This window comes from Lonchura striata, chromosome 1 (assembly GCF_046129695.1).
Source record: "Lonchura striata isolate bLonStr1 chromosome 1, bLonStr1.mat, whole genome shotgun sequence".
NCBI classification, from domain to species: Eukaryota; Metazoa; Chordata; class Aves; order Passeriformes; family Estrildidae; genus Lonchura; species Lonchura striata.
The window spans coordinates 71,337,361-71,356,909 of NC_134603.1; the positions used below are offsets into that span (position 1 = coordinate 71,337,361).

At 35.0% G+C, this 19,549-nt stretch overlaps 1 protein-coding gene across 8 annotated transcripts in view; it reads right to left on the reverse strand.

Annotated features, from left to right (window-relative positions):
* SEMA5A (semaphorin 5A) overlaps positions 1 to 19,549 on the reverse strand; it is a 315,656-nt gene that overhangs the window by 170,534 nt on the left and 125,573 nt on the right. For all 8 annotated transcript variants that reach the window (XM_021546911.2, XM_021546907.2, XM_021546909.2 and 5 more), the window contains one exon: positions 17,085 to 17,130. In XM_021546911.2, the coding sequence (XP_021402586.1) occupies positions 17,085 to 17,130 (46 nt within the window). The remainder of the gene's footprint in view (positions 1 to 17,084; positions 17,131 to 19,549) is intronic.

Below are 19,549 nucleotides of genomic sequence, written 5' to 3' on the forward strand. Positions count from 1 at the left end.
AAAATCCAAAACAACAGGTTTTAAATGTCAATTTTGCATTTTGAATTAATAAATTTGAATCTAAATCAAGGCATATGTATTGTATAGAAATTTTGTATTTTTCCCCTCTAATTCTCTGTTTCCCCTACAAGCAAAAAGTAGCAAGGGGTCACAGATTATATGTAGCTTCTGGTCCATGCTGTATGGACTTTTGATATTATCACCTTGTTGGTACAATTATTAATCTGATTAACTCTCTTCTACCTACTCATTGTGTTTGCACATCCCTCCACACAAATATAAATCCTAAGGACACTACATGGCTTCTCATTAAGTAATGCCAATAAGGGTTTTTTAAATGTGCATGTTGGAAAGCTCTATAGGCAAAGCAACATTTTATTTTCACAATTTGTTTTTAACATAGCTAATTTGGTAAAAAACTACAGTCCAGCTCACTTTGACACTGTACTTTCATAGTACTTTCTGGCCACCTACTTTTAATGCAAATTATCTGCTCTCCTCTTCTTTAATATTTTTAAAACTTGTCTCTTTCCTTTTAAAATACACTTGCTGCTCTTCTCTGCTCCATATTATGACATCTGTTCACAACAACATGGCTCTCAGTTTGTCAAAAATAAATCTTATTAAAGAATCTCATCTAGAACCAGTACAGCAAGCAACATTACCATCTTCTCAGTATTACATTTTCCTCCATCTATTTAAGAGTTAAGCTTCTGAGACCTCTGTTTGTTTCCTAAGCCCAGAAAAAATGTCCTCTGTGCTTGATTGAAGTCCTGATATGGTCTCAGAATTTAAAATAGCAAAACTAGACCTAGATGAATAGCTCAGTCTTATAACACAAGAACACATGGAAGCCAAGAATCACTCTGCATAAAAATTCAAGAAAAGAGGTTGTTGCATATTTTAATTTTTTTAAGGAATAGCAATTATTATCATCATCATCATCACTATTATCTTTATCATTATTGATTTTATGAAGTTGAGAAGAAAATATTGTTAACAGTCCTTGTATATATTAAAATTGACTGTGATATCAAAAAGGCCTGTACTAGCAAAAGTGACAAGCATTCCAGAAATTTCATTAGAGGATTTGGACTTTACACCTAGAAAAATAAGAACTTACTAGAGACAAAATTTGTAGAGATAGTAAGCATTTAGGCTTGACACTGACTTATGTGAGGCGCATGCATCCATAAGAACATGCAATGTTATAGGACATTTTTTTCTAAAATGTAATTGGTATCCATGGGGGTCACTAAAAAGGTTCTGTTCAAAGAAGTATTGATCCTCAGCTCCTGAAAAATAATGCTAAGAGCCTCTTGAAAGAAGAAAAAGTGCTGAAAAATTTCTTGTCATTAGGTAGATACTAATGCATATCAAGACATAAATAGCTATGCCTATTAATAGCAGAAACCTACTCTGAGCATTAATCAGTTTATAAATCAATTATTTATAATAATAAGATCCCCGTCTGTTCTTCAATGAAAGAACAACCTCAGATATGCTTTGTCTACCAACAGGATTATTCATCAGATTTCCAGTCAGCTCATTTTTATAAGCTATTTTCATGATTCTCTGAGTATTACCAAGCATATAATTCAATCTGATAGACTGTTGGTATAACAATAAGACACAAGAAGGGAACAAAATATCCTAGATAGAGTGTGTAAGGATAGCATTTTTGTTTGCTTTCCTTTACACGAGCTTTGCAGATAGGTTGCACTGCAGAATGCATACTCAGATGACAAAAGGACACATTTCTGCTCTCCAAGTCATTCTTCAAGAAGCCTACTTTAGCAGTCCTGCTTTCCACTGTCCAGAAGAATTAAATACTCTTCACAATCTCAAGCACATTATGGATGTCTCTACTAATCAAGCAGGTGACAAATACAAAATAAGTTATTCCACTTCTCTAAAAATTGCTGTAGGTACTTGTTACAATCTATTTATTTTCAAGACAAAAAACCCATAGATTTAGATAGCCCTTTTTTGATGTGACTTATGCCAAATATGCTCTGCCTGGGCTGAAGACTTGCAGAATTTGCTTTTGTGTTCCTCTTCTAAAAACAAAATAGGAGGGAAAACAAACTCCAGTCGGAAAAAGGGCTCAAGCAGTATTCCCGTGGCTGTTACAAGAGCGCATTATCATAATCAGTAACATAAGTATTTATAAACTTCCACACAGCAATTACACTGTCTGTTCAACAGGCATTTTAAAGCGATGCCTATACCACAGACAAGTAAAGGATAGCTCAACACGCTTCAATTAACACAAACATCTGCTACTCCAGCCCCATGATATTAAGAAGTCTGGTGCACAGTCTGCATACAAGTCCATGCTCCTACAGCTGAGGCTGCCATAAATCCTCATGCTAGCCAGATTAATGCACCTCCAGTGTGCCACACATATGCACAGCCACTACAGCACTTCCAGCAAGATCTAATTGGGCTGCAAAGGAAGCAGCGCAGCACTACCCAAATCCGCCCACTCATTCATCTACTAATGATTCAAAATGACAGGCCTGAAGAGTTTCAAAAATTCAGCTACACCACATGAATGTCAGCAAAAGCAACACTAGTCAGCTCTAACAGCACATCACCCCGTCACCCCAGAAGCATGCCACAGTCACATTTGAGAAGTTTTGTGGGCTTTCTTTCTCTCAAAACCATAAGCTTGTATTACATAAAGGCATCAAATCTGGACAGGACTTTTTCAACAATGATGACTATGGAAAGTGTTGAATCATTCCCAAAAGCTTTTCCAAGTTCCACTACAAATTTACTAAAAAAGCTTCTCAGAGCTTGAATTAAATATCTGCAAAATGAGAAAAACCAAAGAGTCTTCCGAGTCCTGTTTAGGAAACTCAAGCTGCAGAAGAGGAAAATCCAAATCCATGCTGTGAATCAGATGACAAATAAAGACACGAGTAAATCTTACACTCAAAAGCAGTATGCTAACTGTTGGACTGTTAATTCTATTTCATTTTCTGGCTCTCGTTGCCTCTTTGAGATGTTCTATTTCATATAGAAAATACAAAATATTTATTAGGAATATAAAAAAAATTTCTTCTGAAGGAGACAGAAAAGTAGTCAATCTCTTCTATTATTCCAATCCATTATATGTTTTCAGTGGCCATCTCTTAAGAATGGCTGGAAGGGACTCTGGAGATCATCTAGTCCACCTTCCCTGTTAAAGGAGATTCTCCTAAAGCAGGCTGTGCAGGATCACATCCAAGCCAGTTTTTATTATCTCCCTAGAAGACCTCCATTCTGTTTTATCTCAGAATCAAGGGAATTTTTGGGAACAGGATTGACTGATAAGTGCAATTTTCCAATTAAATTATCTTAATTTTATTCTAGTTACATTATGGTTTGGGACAGTGGTGGCCCAAAAATAGGTTTCAATTCAGATTCAGTTCAACACCTCTGAAAATGGATTTTGATATTTGCTTGCTACACCCTGCCCAGCATAAAAGGAGCACATCAGTTTATCAGCTCTACTAAGTCCATTATACATAAGAAAATTAGGTTTTTCCTACAGGAGGAGCAATTTGAGAACCACTTGATTTAGATGCTCTTTGTCTCATTTTTCCCTTTTCTACTTCAGAGACAAAAAAATTTTTACTAAGCTACTCCATTTCACTGTCTGCATCAGTATCATTTCAGAGGCCAGATACAGACAGCAGAGGGGCTGTGTTGGGCTGTGTGATCGCAGATGCACAGCACCAACACGCTGCCCTGCCTGAAGATTTAGGAGTTTGAATGAATTCAGATACTCCGTGGGCCTTATTCAAGTCTTCACAGACTACCTTTCAGCAAAGAAACCTGCATGACTACACTCAGGATCCACAAAGCCATTTGCAGATCTTCACAGAGATGTGCATCTGGAGAGTCTCAATCACATGTTCTGTAAAAATGTTGGCTGAAAACTGTGTGTAACAGCCAAGTAAACAGCATTGGCCTTCCTCCTCCAATCTGTTAATCACACATTTTCACAGCCTCCGCCTTGCTCCAGAGCTTGGTGAGTCTTCTCTGCCATGGTGATCACATGGGTATTTTGCTGAGGTTTTTTTTCTTGGATGGTTGGCTTCCAGAGATACTCTAGATTTGTGACCATTTTGTGGCCATTTTAAAAGGGCTGCTCTTCGTGCAGTGTATTTAGCCAGACCAGATGTTCTTCTTGAAGAAATTACTAGTTTTAATCCTCTTTTCTCCTTAGATTTTATCTTTCAGGACTCCATTTTCTTTGCTACACTGACTAAAGCTCTTTGATCTATTTGGCTCTGATTTTCTACACAAACCAGATTTAATCTGTGTTTTAGCTTTTTGGGGGGTTGTTTGGTTTATTTTTTTTTTTTCTGAAGAGGTAATCTCCAGTTTCCTGGCACTTTTTCTTCAACTGGCTGTTTAGAATCAGCAGGGAGTTTATACATGGCTAGTTCTCCCAGCAAGGACTTCATGATCCTTTCTGTTATGTTCTGCATTGTCCATATACCTGCTGTTCTGAAAAAGTCTGACAAATATTACTTATTCTTCACAGATAAAAACAAATAACACATTTTTATTTACATCTTGCAGTAAACAATGAACTTTTCCCATTTTGAAACTCCCTAACTCAATCTACAAGATGAGTTTGTCCTAGCATGATTTCTCAGGCTAGAAGATATATTTTGTTTCCCAGTTCACATGGGTGATTAGCAGAGACAGGCCTTCCATAGCATTATCAGTGAGCTTTGTATGTTGTATCAACTCTAAAATGCATATTTATAGAGCTTCAGTCTGATTGGATTCCTTCACAGGAATATATTTTTACCTGTGTTCCAGCCTGTCCAGCAGCTCTTCTCTGCAACTTGTCACAGTGAGAATGTAACTACTAGAAACCAGCTACCTGTTATTTCATCATGCAACTACTAGAATCGTGCTATCTGTTATTTCATCACAGAAATTTCAGTAATTTTGGTGAGAGAAATACAATTATTTCTTCAACATTTGCCTGGGTAGATTTATAATTCTTTAAGGTCAACTAATTAAAGGGCAGTTGTACAATGAATAATACCTTCTTACATTTTGTATCTAATTTTATAGAAATAAAAAAGACTGGACATTCTTCTTCCTCTACTATTGAAAATGAAAGCAATTCTACCTGTAGCAGAAAAATCAATGAAACTACAAATTTAAGTGGAAAAATATACTTGGTTTACACAGCAAGCCTGCTTTTCCAGATTTTCACATGATTTTCCACGCACCAGTTCCCAAGTTTCAAATTTATTTCTCAGACTCCATTATGGGATAGCTAGAGTATTATAATCTAAATACAACTTCAGGAGGAAACACAAAAGCAGCTGATTCTTATCTGATTTATTTTAAAATAAAGTTCTTGTTGCACTTCCAATGCCCTACAGAATTCAACTGCACATGTCCTTTCTGCTTTCCTCACCCCACCCAAGGCTGCTTGGACAGGGATTTCTATATTCCTTCCTAGTCACCTATCCCTGCTTCCACCACTAGATTATTTATTTATTTTGCTTGAGCTTAGTTGGAAACTCATTATGCATCCATGCAGGTCTTCTGATACCCTTGCTGTTTTCAGTATGGACCATTGTATGTAAAGAAAACCCAAATCAGTTTACAAAGGATTTTGTCTACCTATAGATTAGCATGTGAAATTCTCCACTCAGCTTTAATTTGTCAATGCATATGCAGAGTTTTGCTGAGTACAACTGATTCAGCTTTATTTTCTCATGCTGAATAGCACAATATTCCACAAGTAACACCACTGAGAGATGTGTGAGAAAAGACCATGGAATCATGCCTAAAGCAGTCTTCATAAATATATGATGGCATATTTTTGATCTTCTATGAACATACTGAATTATTATTTCTTCAGACCCATCCTGACATATTGTAAAAGCTTCATTAATAAATCCTAGCCTAATTAAAGTAAGAAAAAATGCCACTGTGAAAGGTTTTGTGCATATTTGACAGTCCAAAACTTAATTCAGATATTTTTATTGCCCAGATATTCAGAAGAAAAGAGTATGCATAATTCTACCAAGTAACAAAAATAACCATGCACATAGGAGTCAGAAAGAGTTTTCCTGAGAAAGATTTCATCTCGTCAATGGAAAGTAAGATGTGTGCAAAAGTCTGAACATTCATGCAGATGAGCTTCCACAGTTCCACTTCCCTCAAAGCCTCTTGGTTTCATAGTTCTCGTAATAACAAAGTGGGGGGAAAAGTAAAGGACAGTTTGACCTTTCATCATTTCAGGTCCCTGGGATGAATGGGAGGAGGCACACAATCACCCCCAGAACTGCCCAAATATCTTGGCAAAGGCTTGGAGCTTATGAGCTGTTACCCTTAGAAGCAGGATTCCCACAGACAGATACCCTAAAAGCAATGCTATGTATAAATACTGGGCAGCTACTGCATTTTCCACTCAATGTGGCTTCAGAATGAATTCATTCTGTCATTCATATTTAAATGCAATTAACAGAAAACAATGTCACATAAATGTACCAGACGCAGTATTTAATTTAAAATGCTCAATTCAAAGGCCCAGAAAGTCATAAAAACATAACAGCATAAATCTGGTGGGTATCCTTCCAAAACAGTGGAAAACATAAAACTTAATATCCACTCTACCTCTAGAAATATTTACTAATTAATCAAATTATCTCCAAGGTGATTTCAAAATTCTGAAAACTCATGCCCACCTTAGTTTCCACTTAGAAACTAAAGTATTAAGAAACTGAATCACATAGCACATTTAAATGGTCAATGAAATCGTTATTTAACTAATAATTAAAAGAGATTTGTTTTTCATCTGGTGCAGTTACTGGTTTCTCCTAGAAGTGATTTCCATAAGGTTGCTTTATCCTGGGTACCCACATATATGTGAAATTCAGAGATTTTCTCAGGTCTTTGATTTTTAATAAACCTAACTGAATCAGACAGTTTAAAAGCTAAACCAAAACATAAACTGTTTTGTGGCTGACTATTTCTGACTACTAAAATAGTAGTTATATCCTGGGAAAAAGAACTGTAGGTTTTCATCAAGGAGGTAATTTTCAAAATTGAATATAGACATAACTGTAGGTATAAATATTACCCTCTAATAAGACTCCATCTTTATTAATTTATTTTCTTTGAACTATTTGGTTTTCATTACTTATATCAATCTGAATTGCTATAAATATCTCAATATATATGAACAGGCCCAAGAACAGACTCTGTAATTTCTCATTTTCCATAACTTTGTAATGGTTTGTTCTTTTCTTTTGGCATTTTGATTATTTGTTTGGAAAAACAGTATACCAACCACCATTACATCCCTGATTTGAAGAAGCAAATAGATTTTTCCCAGGCACTAGAGGAAACATATAAAATTTAGAAATGCTGACTGAAGAAGATAGTATTAAATTAGGGAAGAAAAATAAAAAGGGAAAAAAACAAACACAAACATACAGCACATAAACCTGTAACTAACTTAACTCTGTAATAGATCAGCCCATATTCAATTCATCCTTGCTTAAGAATGCACAATAGTGGTCACACAGTCTTCAAGTTCATACTGTCAGTAGAGTTCAGGAACCATGACATAAAGAGCTTGACACACATTTTACATACTATTTACTCACAATGGAAGCCTGCTGCACATGGGTGATGTAGAAAAAAACTTTATTGTCAAGTTCAATAGAGATGTTTAACTAAAAAAAAGGAAAAGGTGGCATTTATTCATTTTTTCTTCAATGTGCACTCAACATTCTTCCTCAGGAGCATCAGAAAGTTCAGAATTCAGATATGAGTGGATCCCATGCTTGGGTGTAGAGCTATACCAATCCACCAGACAGGGAGCCTAAACACCTAAGCTCAGACTCCTAGTTCCATTTTGAGGACAAACACCTAAAAGGAGGTGTCTGAAGGCAGAAAAACTTTAAGTAAAATACTGACATCATAAACAGCAACATTATTTCTCTTAATTGCTTTACGGATAAGATGATGTCCTTTAGAGGGTAATTTGTTCCACTGAGCACTTGGGAATTGCTTGTGGTCTGGGGCATCTAGATTTGTCTGCCTTCAAATAAATCTAAAATAACTGCTAAATGAAAACTTTAATATAAAAAGTCTTACATATGTGTCTAAACGCAGATATTTCAAAGGATATTTATCTTTCAATTTTAATAAATTGATTGATTTCCATAGTTTGACATGATTTATCACTCCCAGACTTGACAGCAGAAGCATCATATTGAGGTACCATCTGGGATGGGTAAAATAATACATGCCAAAACAGACAAGAACTAAAAATGGGACAGGGAAAAGGCAGTAGAAAAATACTGATAAAGCAAAATGAAGGAAAAAGGTATCCCAAAATATTGGGTAAGCCTATCAGAGTAAAACAACTTTACTCCTCTATTCTCAATTCAGAAAAGGATTAGCTATGACTAAGCAGTGTCTTTGTAACATTTAGGAGCAACAATCCACCTCATAAGTTGGGGTGAGTGGTGTTGACCAGGCCAAGTAACATTCTGGAAGCAACCCTCTCTTTGTGCCCTGAACCATTTAGGAGAGTAGACCCCTCCTTCCCATTCCTGCATAGAATCCTCACCAACCAATGTTTGTTGCAAGTTCCTCAAAACTGTCCTTCTACCTAGGTTATAGCAACAAGTGTCTATGTCTCTCAGACTCAGGTATGGCTGCTTTGTTTCCTTAAATGATTAAAAATCCTGATTTTTCCTTAACTGCAGCAGCAAAAAAACTAGTCTCCTAACCTTGAAAATATTAACACTTCTTCCCGAGGAATGAAGGGAACAGAACCTTTTGCCTTATGGAACAGCCTGTTCTTCCCATAGTTCAGCAGTTGGATGTATTGTTTAAAATCAGAGGCTCCTTAGAGCTGAGGGTCAAGATGCATATCTTAAATTTTTCTGCCCTGTGGCAAGGGAACATGAGACTGCTTCACCATTTTTCTATTACTCGAGGTTTAAATGTGTGTCTTCTTAATTTAATCATTTTTAAAATTTCAACAACCAATTGCAAGGGACACTAAAGACCAAACAATGCCTTTATGCCAGTACTGATGGCCACTAACACGCAGGGCTAAGATGACCTTATCTCTTCTCTGTAGCATTTATGCCCTATCCCACCTAACCTTGCAGAACTGTTGAATGGATCTCTGCAATACTACAAAAGACAATTCTCCCTGTGGCTGAAAAAATTTGTTTTAAGCCTGCTCTTTGAATATGCATGGCATACAAACTGTGGTTGGAACTCTAATTAATTGCTACAGGCCAGAACACACAATGAAGTTACATAGCAGGAACTATCATGATCTGGAAGCAGAAATCTAAAACAATGAGTCTGCAAACTATCTGTTACAGATATCATGTCTTCCCGAGGATACTGCATATTCCATTTCTTTTCTAAAGTGCTCAGCATCCAATTGCCAAAGAGCTGGAACTCTCCATCAGCAACTGCTTGTGGCAAATTCCCCACCTGACAAGACAATATAAGAATTAAGACAATCTGCCTTCAGTCCCTATATTAGGTTTTCTGCTCTCATTTTCTACAGTTTCCTAACATTTCTGAACTTTCTCAGTATAGAGGTGACACTGAAGGAGGCTGACAGTCAAAGAGAGCTTGTGTCCCCCCATAAATATCACCCTGTTGTCATAGGATGCTGCTTGAGTCCAGAATTAGATGAAGTATGCCAGAGTTGTATACAGTCCAAAGATTTGGAAAGCAGCAGCCTGATTTATTTTCAAACAGATTCTACTTGGTGATTGCTCTTGTGTAACTGTAATGATTTATGGTTTTAGTGAAAACATGAACGAGTGTCACCTTCTGAGAAAAAGCCATTTTCACAATTACCTTTTGTGCATGTAATGCAGTGTCGCTGACCACCACAGATAATACCAGGGAAAAGTATCAGGAAGGGTGAGATTATTCCACTATAAAATACAAATCAGATGTTTCAGAAGTATCAGCTGTAAAATGTACACACATACTTTTTGATATCACCTCTATTTGTCATGAGAAAGAATGCCCTCATATTATATCATCAGGAGATCCAGGCTTCCTCTTTCTCTTTAAAAAACCAAACAAATTAAAGAAAAAAGCCACAAAAACAAACCCACAAATGTTTAATAGCTAAAGTAAAAAGAAGCTTTACTCCAGTGCAAGGGAAAAATTTGTAGTACCTATTTTGCTTCTTTACTACAAAACCAGAACAGAAGATCACTGTAAACATACAAGAAATGCAGCCTAACAAGCAGAGGTAAGGGAAAAAAAAAAAAAAAAGAGAATAAAAAGCGTTTTAGATAAATGGAATACACTGTCTAGGAATACACTTGCATATGTATTTTAGTATTTTAGTACTGGCACTAAACAATGAGAGATACAGCAAATAAATGAAGAATTACATCTCTGCCTGTTTTTTTTTCTCTACTGTTTTCCTCCATCTCTGAAAATACTAACGCATACAGATAAGCCAAACCAGCAGCAAAGCCCTGCCAGTTTGCCAGCACTCTTTTTCTTCAGTTAGACGCTTTTTAAATTTACATTACAAATTTCAACTGTACTGAAGAGTAGGAAATCACAAATTCTGGAGACTAAAACCCTCCAATTTTTTAGAAGCCAAGTGTAAATCAATGACAGGCAGAAATGAACAGAAGAGTGGCACATCCAGTTCACTGCACTGCATGCCCTCTCTCTATTTTTTTATTGGGGGTCTGCATATGAACTTAAAACATCACACACAGGAAAAAAACCCCAAAACAAATAGCTGATATGTGTAACCACACCTCTGCAGATGAAAAATCCCACACATTGAAAGAAAATTCAGAATGTAGAGTGAATCAGTACTTGGCCAAATATAACCTAAATGGTTTTGGAACAGTAGCCATCCTCTGACTATATAGGTGAAGCTAAGAGCACCAGCTGTTCCAATAACTGTTTCCAGAAATTTTTTTTTAGTAGAAAGGAAGTACTGTCTGCTGATAACTGATTTCTGCACAAATATGTTGCAAAAGGAATATCAGCATTTGTGTGATCTAATATGATTTATCTAGGTTTAGGATCTAACATGCTTTATCTAGCTTTCAGCTGCATGTAAAAGAGGTTACTTGGGTAAAGATTAGATATGTGAAATTACGCACTGCTAGCTGAATTCATCCTTTTCTGGCTTCAATGAAATTTAACATTTGGTCAGTAACTATTGTTATGCAAGCAGAAAACAAGATAATGAAAATACTACTGGGATCACAGGAAAAGAACTGGAATACACCAAGTTCATCTATGCGTGCTACAAAGGACTATCTCTGGCTTCACAAATACTTATAAATCTTTACATTTACAAAAGTCTAATTTAATTATTTGTGCACTTATTATATAATCAAATCCAACAATCTGCCATCAGAAAGGTATCAACAAGAGGAAGAGGTACTTGACAGCAGTGGCATTGTGATATGTAAATGTAATTTACATTTACAAATATTACATATTTGTAATTTTTTTCTTTTTTAAACTCTGCTCTCAGCACCAATTTAGACAAAAGGTAACAGTGCAAATACCTCTGCACATTTGGCTCATCTCTAGCACCAAAACAGACATTTGCACTAGCTCTATTATTTTTTGGTCGCTCTTTGTGATTTGGTCACCTCCATCTTCTTTGGAAACTTTTATAAGCACAAGTTTCTCCCTTCACTTCCAACCTTTTGAGGAACTTGGAACAGCATCAAAAGTAACACTAACTTATGCACTCTGCTTATCTATTGAGTGTCCTAGACACAAACATGAAGGGCCTAAGAAGAAACAGTACTTTAGTGACTGATGCCACCTTCACATGAAAAAGGGAGAAAAGTACCTGTAAGAAGAAGGAATACTCTCTATTCCCCTCACTTTTAAATAGATACCAGGCACAGGAGAATTCAAGAGAGTTTTTTTCATTTGTTTTGTCTGTTTTTTCCCCTGCTTAGATACTCAAATAGAATGCTAAATCTCAGTCTTGGCATTCCAATATTGCCAAACAATGATTGTCATCAGTTAAGGACATCCTTACTTGACGTCCCTTATGCCTTAAAGTATGATATCAGAGAAAATATTTCTTGCATTTCCTTTTCAGCACAGTTGCTTCACCCCAAAATAAAATGATGATTCATCAGGTTTCCTTCATGTATTTCACAAATCAGGCATCTGTTACACAAATAGCAACTGAAGTAACATACAACAAAAAATAAATAGATTTAAATACAATAAATAAAATTTTTAGAAAAATATTTGAGCAGCCTTTTAAGGATTTTATTTATTTAGTGACTCAAAAAACTTGAGGTTAAAATATTAAAGCTTCATTTCCTTTATCTCTGAATTTGTTGATTATAACTACAAGTGTTTATCATCACGTTAAAGTAAAGATTTGATCTTACTTGACTACTTACAACTTTTCATTTTGTTCATAGCAAAGGAAACTTGAAAGCACTGACCCAAAAATTAACTGTAAGGCGAGTTTGAGAGATTTTTATAGACTTGGCTAAATACCACCTTAACCAAAGACAAACTAAGGTTATGAATTTTTCTCACAAAAGGTATAGTAGTACCTGTTTATAACAATAGAAAACAATTGTTATTTTCAAAATGGAATTGCAACTGTGGTGAGGATTTGATTTATTTTAAATATATTTGAAATTATATTTTTTAATAATTATATTCTATTAAAATTCAGGTAAAGTTTGAAAAAGCATTTCAGGTTATATATAAGATTTTTTAAGAAACCTCAATCAGGGAATTAAATTCCCATTTTATTTTACATAGGAATACCCAAAATATATACTCAAATAATAGTACAACTTACTTAACTCATTATTTAGTGTACCATCTAGCCATTAATGTCTCATATCAAAGTGAACTATCACATGTAACATCTATTTCATCCACTTGACATATGCAAACAATAGCAAGAATTCCCTTAGGTAAAATTTGTTCTACAAAGTATCTCCTTTTCCAGAAAATTCATAGTTCCAATCTTTCTTTTAATTCTTTGAATGTCTTGTTAATAGATGTGCATGCAAAAATATATATACACAAACACATCTATAAAACAAATCCTCAAGATTCTAGAACTAAAAGTTTAATAACACATAAAAATGAAACTATTATATTCTTAGCCTGTATAAAGAATTAAATTTGAATCTTGCAGTAAAAATGGGCTAAAATTGCCTTCAAAAGCTGACTCTGAGGTATGAGTTGTTATAACTGAAAGATGTGCAGGTTCTAAGTAAGACCTGTGGTGAGCTATGCAAATACAGAAGCAGGTGGAACAGGCTCATATTCAATCTTCTGGGCATCTCAAATAGACTTCATATATGGAACATTTACATGAGAAAGGCAAACTCAAGCATGTGCCCTGTAAATGCCTTAATGACCTGAGTTTATAAAGAAGTTCACCTTATGGAAGAAGAAAAGATGCACACTTTGTATGTTTGTGAAAAGATTATGCTGGTTTATTGTTTATGGCAACTGTAGCATAAAGACTTTTATAAAGCGATATGTATTAGCTTTTTACTCTTTACAGACACGTCAGCAAATTTGTCATGTAGGTAGACACAAATAAGTGTTTGAATTTTGAAGCTCTCACTTCAAAAAATTAGAAAAAAGGTGAGAACAAGTACTTGTGACAGCCACCCACCACATAATGCCAAAGCCCCACTATTAATACTGACTTTTCCTAGATGTCATGGTTTTTATAGTACATTTTTGAAAATAAAGTTACTAATTTAAAAACTATTTAGATTTCTGCTTTTATAATTGAAGAAATATAACAGAGTTTTCAGGAAATCTAGCATTCATCTTGGTCAATGTTTTTATGGATCATTCTACTGTTACTTGAGGTAAGCAATAACAAAGCAAAGCTCACAAAACAAATCCATGCAGAGTCAGGCCTTCTCTGTCTGTGAGCCTGCTATTGCTGCAGAGAGATAAAGTATTTGCCCTTCTACAACCCCAAAGAGTGCTTCTTCCCTAATCCATAATCATTATGCATGCATTGTTCCAACAGGCAGCTTTGCACAATTTGACTCTTAGGCTTCTCCGTCAAGAGCTTAAAAGGCTTTCATTTGCTCTATTCTTCTTTATTAATCTAAACAAAGAAAATTGCTGAGATACATCAAATACTGGTTTGCTAAAGATATTATCATATGAAACTTGCTTATTCAAACAACGTGCTCTTCCTATAAAGTACAGGGCACAGAACCATAACATGTGAGATGACAACTTTGATGTACCCACAATGGGCGGCGATGTCTCAGCACACAGTGCCAGCTCATGTTTAAATGCACATCCTGTCTGATGCACTCTGGAAATACACTAACACCACTTTTACAAGGGATTAACTTCCACTAAACTGGTGGAAACAGGATCCTTTTAATAGATGTTCTGCATTTCTTTTGTGATAACTCGAATTTCAAATGGATATCTGATTTTGATTTGGGTTTTGGTTTTTTCCAAGGACAATTGTCTTATGTTTACAAACTATTTTCCAGGCATACACTTGTAAAAGACAGAACATACACATATTTTGGCTCAAAGAAATTTTTTTAAAGTCTGCAAACAAGAAATCATAAAAAATATTCCTTTTTAGAAAGCTTTCCTATTACAAAACAGTATCTGCTAATCTTGCAAAGTCTGATGATACTCCAAAATAACACTTTTAAAATAAAATGCCTATATTTTCAAAAATACAGACAAATTTATAAACAAAATATTTTCAAATATGCTTTTGCTATAATATGAGATTATTACTGTTGCAGTTTATTACATGTAACATGAATCCTATTGTCTTCTCAGTGGCAGTGTATGCACAACTAATATATTCCAACAGACAGGCATGACAGATGAGGAACGAACTTGAAAAAAAATAACTGAAGTGCGTCAATGGTGAAAATTTAGTTTGAGGAATTCCCTTTGTTCTCCAGAGAAAAAAGTACAATAAGGAAGATTCAACTGATTAATTGGTTACTATTAAAAAAAAAAAACAAAAAACAAAAAAATCCCAACAAATTGACAATAAAGTTATAAAGGTCTAATTGAAAACTGTAGAAAAGTAGGATGCAAATTGTTCCAATTTGCTTCTGTGTTGGAGGTGTTTGTTGTGCAAGAGAAAAAGCCAGTAATTTTTCTCCTGGTTGTCACACACAGTAGCAAAACTAGAGCTTGAACAATTTTCTAAGATAATTAAAGAACAGGTATATGGATTGTCTTGTTTCTAGCCTTTTTTGTCTTGTTATTGAGCTATGCTGAAAGTCTCGCATAGCTAGCACTTCACTGTGTGCCTTTTTTCCAGATGTGAAAACATGGCTTATTAGCCCATGAAACATCTGTATGTTTTTACAAAAGCTGGGTCATAAAAAAAAAAAAAAAAAAAACCCAAAGGAAAAAAATCAAAGCAAGCAGCATAAATAGCATAAATAGAATTAAATGCGGTTTTTTACATTATTACTACAACAAAAACTGTGTGAAGAAAAAGCAATGTTAAAATTTCTTCTGTCTGTGCATGAAATGTCGAAGTGCTCAGTCCCTTGCCAAACAAATGCTAACTAACACACAGAGTACCAATGAGTTAACCACAATAAGCTTTATTTTTCCCCTGAAATTCCAACATTATGTTCTGCTAGGATTTCATACAGCTTTTCCTTTGCTTCCCACTTTTGTTCCTGTCTCTTTCAACCATAATATCAGATTACAAGAAAAGGACTGAATGTGTTGTTTAGCTCATTTGGAAATCCTAAATAATTCACCCTAATAATTAAAACCAAGGCTTCAGTCACCTCACAGCTGATTTGGAGTCGCCAAAACTGACATATATCCAAGGAAACACATCTTTTGGATAATGGCTCTCCTGAGGCACTCTAACAGAACCAGAAGTGAAGTAGAAGGAAAGAAGAGGAAGAGAAGATCTGGGAAGGAAAAATATGAAGGAGCTATAATAAGGGGGAAAAACTGAATACTAAGTGTAGGGATAGTAAAGATATGCTGGTGAAAGGAAAAAAAAAACAACTCTTTTGATTTAGATACACAAATTCTCTACTGATTTGTTGAAGAATGTTGGAAGATACAGAGGCAAATAAGTGGTGCTACAATATTGAAGATAAAATAAGAAACTTTACCAAAAGTCAATTTGAAATACTGTTTAAAGGCATGAGACTGAAACCCAGTAACCTATTATAACATCAGCAGTATGATTTCTGTGCTCAGTTTGCAAAGTTTTTCTGACTGGAGTGAGAAGGGGTCTGGTTGAATCAGAACAATTATAAACCTCTGTAATCTACAGATTTCTTCTTCATTAGTGAATTCAGACTACTGATACATGTCTTAACAAAGGAAAGTCATGAACTTCAATCTATGAATTAGCAGCATAAACTACAACAGCACCATCGGAGACCTCTTAGTGCAGCCTCTCAACAAGAATCTTTAGGACTTAAATTAGTTGTCAGGATATTGAATATGGCACAGAAGATTAATATAGACAGCCCAAATACTGTATATTAAAAGTGCTTGGTGAGTCACACCTTTAAACACTTGCAACAAAATTGAATATTTATTAATACTGCAATTTTGATTAAATATAAGCTAACATCAAATCTTGTTTCTAGCAGTCTAGGAAGGCAAATAAAATCTGAAAACCTAATTAAAGCATACACAAATTGTTTTACAAATCACAAGGACAGCCTTACCTGACAGCATTTTACTTTTCTGTACTCAGCTGCATAGTATTACTTCATTAATTAATAGGGACAGTACTGAACCTAAAGGTAGTTAATTTTAAATTGTATTAATGAAGAGTATGAAAATCCAGTTTAACAAAATCACAGCAGAGTAAGGCAACATCAGATCTGTATGGGCTGGGACAAAGGCTAATCTGGAATTAAAAGGGATAATATGACTTATATAATAAGAGAACAGGAAAAGGACAAAAACGGATGTATATTTATGTGTAGCTCTGAAGCTTATGAATATCTTGATTATCTGCTTTAAAACATCTGGTTACCTTCATCTTGCAGAAGAATTAAGGAAGCAGAAATAAAACATACCTGTATTAGAGAGAGATCCTCAAGCTTCAGTCTGAAGAGGTAGTTTCTGGGGTTAAAAAAATAGCAAATAAAAAGGAATTGTTACTAATGTTTCAGTGAAAAACCCAAATGTTACCACTGCTTAAATAAAAACATAATTAATGACTAAAAAGGCAGAAAGAAGTTTAAAAGTGACAGGTATTCCAGGCTTCAGATTCTGTCTTAATATACAGCCCTTTGGGATAAGGATAAAGTTAATTTCTAAAACAGATTTTCAGTCTGAAGGTCTCGCTGAACATGAATAAAGTAGATATTTATAGTGCATGCGTGTACATCTGATTCATTGCTCTAATCTTCTTTTAGAATCAATGGGAAGAAATACTCAATGTGCTGTGGCAGATCCATGTCACCAGTGCTGAATGTCTCCATCGGAACACAGGGACAGGCAGATTAAAGCTCTCCATTTCTCCCCACTAAGATGGGAACCTCATGCAATTAGCTCAGCCACGTGTACATAAAATTTGGAGCACAGGATCCCAGCATGATGGCAAATCTGTACAAGCCCCTGAGTTTTCACAATTTTGAGCAAAGTCTTGCCCTATGTGGTCTAATTTCTTCGAAGCTTAAGACAGCAGGAGCTACAGATAAACCAACCAAGGAGAGTTTTCAAAAGCCTGTGAATTCATTGCAAATGTATTCTTCACTCTGCCTTTTCTCTACATTGTTTTCTTTCTTTCTTAGTTCTTATCACACATCTTTTTCTTCTTTTCGTTATTCATTTTTTTTATTGCATCTTCACAGAAGTAATACCCCTCAGTCTTCTTCTGCCTGTTTGTTACCTTATTTAAAACAATTCGGCTTTTCCAGTGCAACTATAGAGTGATTATGTTTTAGAGATGAAAATAAAAAGGATTTAAAAATAATAATATAAATTACTTCAATCTTAATTTATTCATAACAAATACATAACACAAAATTTTAAGTTTTTTACAAATTAACTTAAAGTAACAAAAAAACCAGATGATAAAGAGATCACTAAATTTAAACTTGAACTTTAAATATTTGCACTACTCATTAATTATCTGTAATATTAAGTCCATGTAACTTATAGGCGTATAATCAAAATTTAAATTAGGTAAAAATTTTTGAGATAGTAATGCCAATTCTTTCAAAGAAGTATGAGGTATTGTTAAAGGGCACAGACGGTCAGAACCTGTAGTTTACATCTCTATTATTTCTTTTTTAAATGAGACAGAGGTAAGGGGAGAAGAACAAAACCAAATTGTGTCTAACAAAGAAACACAACCACCATGGCCATCAAGGCTATCTTTACTTATGGACTCTCAGAAACAGCAATGAGTATTTATTTATTTACTCTGTTACATATACAGTCTACTTAAATTGTGGCTGTACAGGAACTATGTCACTTGTCTTTTCTAGGAGTATTGCTAAAGAGAATTACTCAAAATGCAGGAGTTGGGTTATTAAGAGCAAGAATTCATGTGAAAGTAAAATAAAGACAAAATATTTATTATTATACAGCTAAATCACCAGAAAGAAATAGCTATAATACTTGATTTTGAGTCATGAAGAGACCTGAAGTGGATAAACAAAGAAAACAGTACTTTGCAAAACAATGTGTACACACACAAAGCTTCACCAACAAGTTAGATGCAAGTGCACTTGAAAGACTTTCACCAAAACACCAGGAAATAATGTGTTACAGTCTTCCTAACACCTCTGCGTTCCCTCTGTAAGGACAAAAAATACCTTCACTTCTACAAAATGTCTTGACCAGAGGAAGTATTAAGCAGGGAGCATGATTACTTGGTCTGCTCCTCATTTAAACTTCCATCACCCATCAGTGTACTTCTTTCACTCCAATATCAAAGAAAAAAAACTTCTCTGCTGGTGCAAAACAACTTTCTTCCAGTGAAACTGAACTGCATCCACAGCAGGTATAAACTAATCTCTTAACTCAGTGGTATCAGACTCACAGGAATGGCACATAAATGTCCAATCTCACTCTACAAATAAATGCAGTCTCTCTTGCAGAATATGTGAGCGGTCTGGTCTCACATGTTTAGTTTTCGGGTCCGTACGTCATACAGATTTTGATTTGTATGTGTACTTCATCTTCAGATATCTGCTGAAAATTTATGCCTATGAGGCCTTTTTGGGCCAGATAATCAAATTAATAATGTTTTTTTATCATCTTCCGTTCTGACATCATTTCAGCCTATTAAAAAGTAAGCTATTGTCCCAAACTGTAAGGATTCTAAACAAATAAATGCACAAACACAGTGCCAGCCTGAAGAAAAATAGACACTCAATATTTTTCTCGTCTTTTTTTTTTCCCTAGAAAATGAGATTTTTATCCTATTCAGTAGAGCACAACACTTCTACACATTAATATAATCAGTGTGAAATTAGAAAAATTGACCCTATAAGTGTTAGGGAGACTAAAACGTCTATATTCATATGAA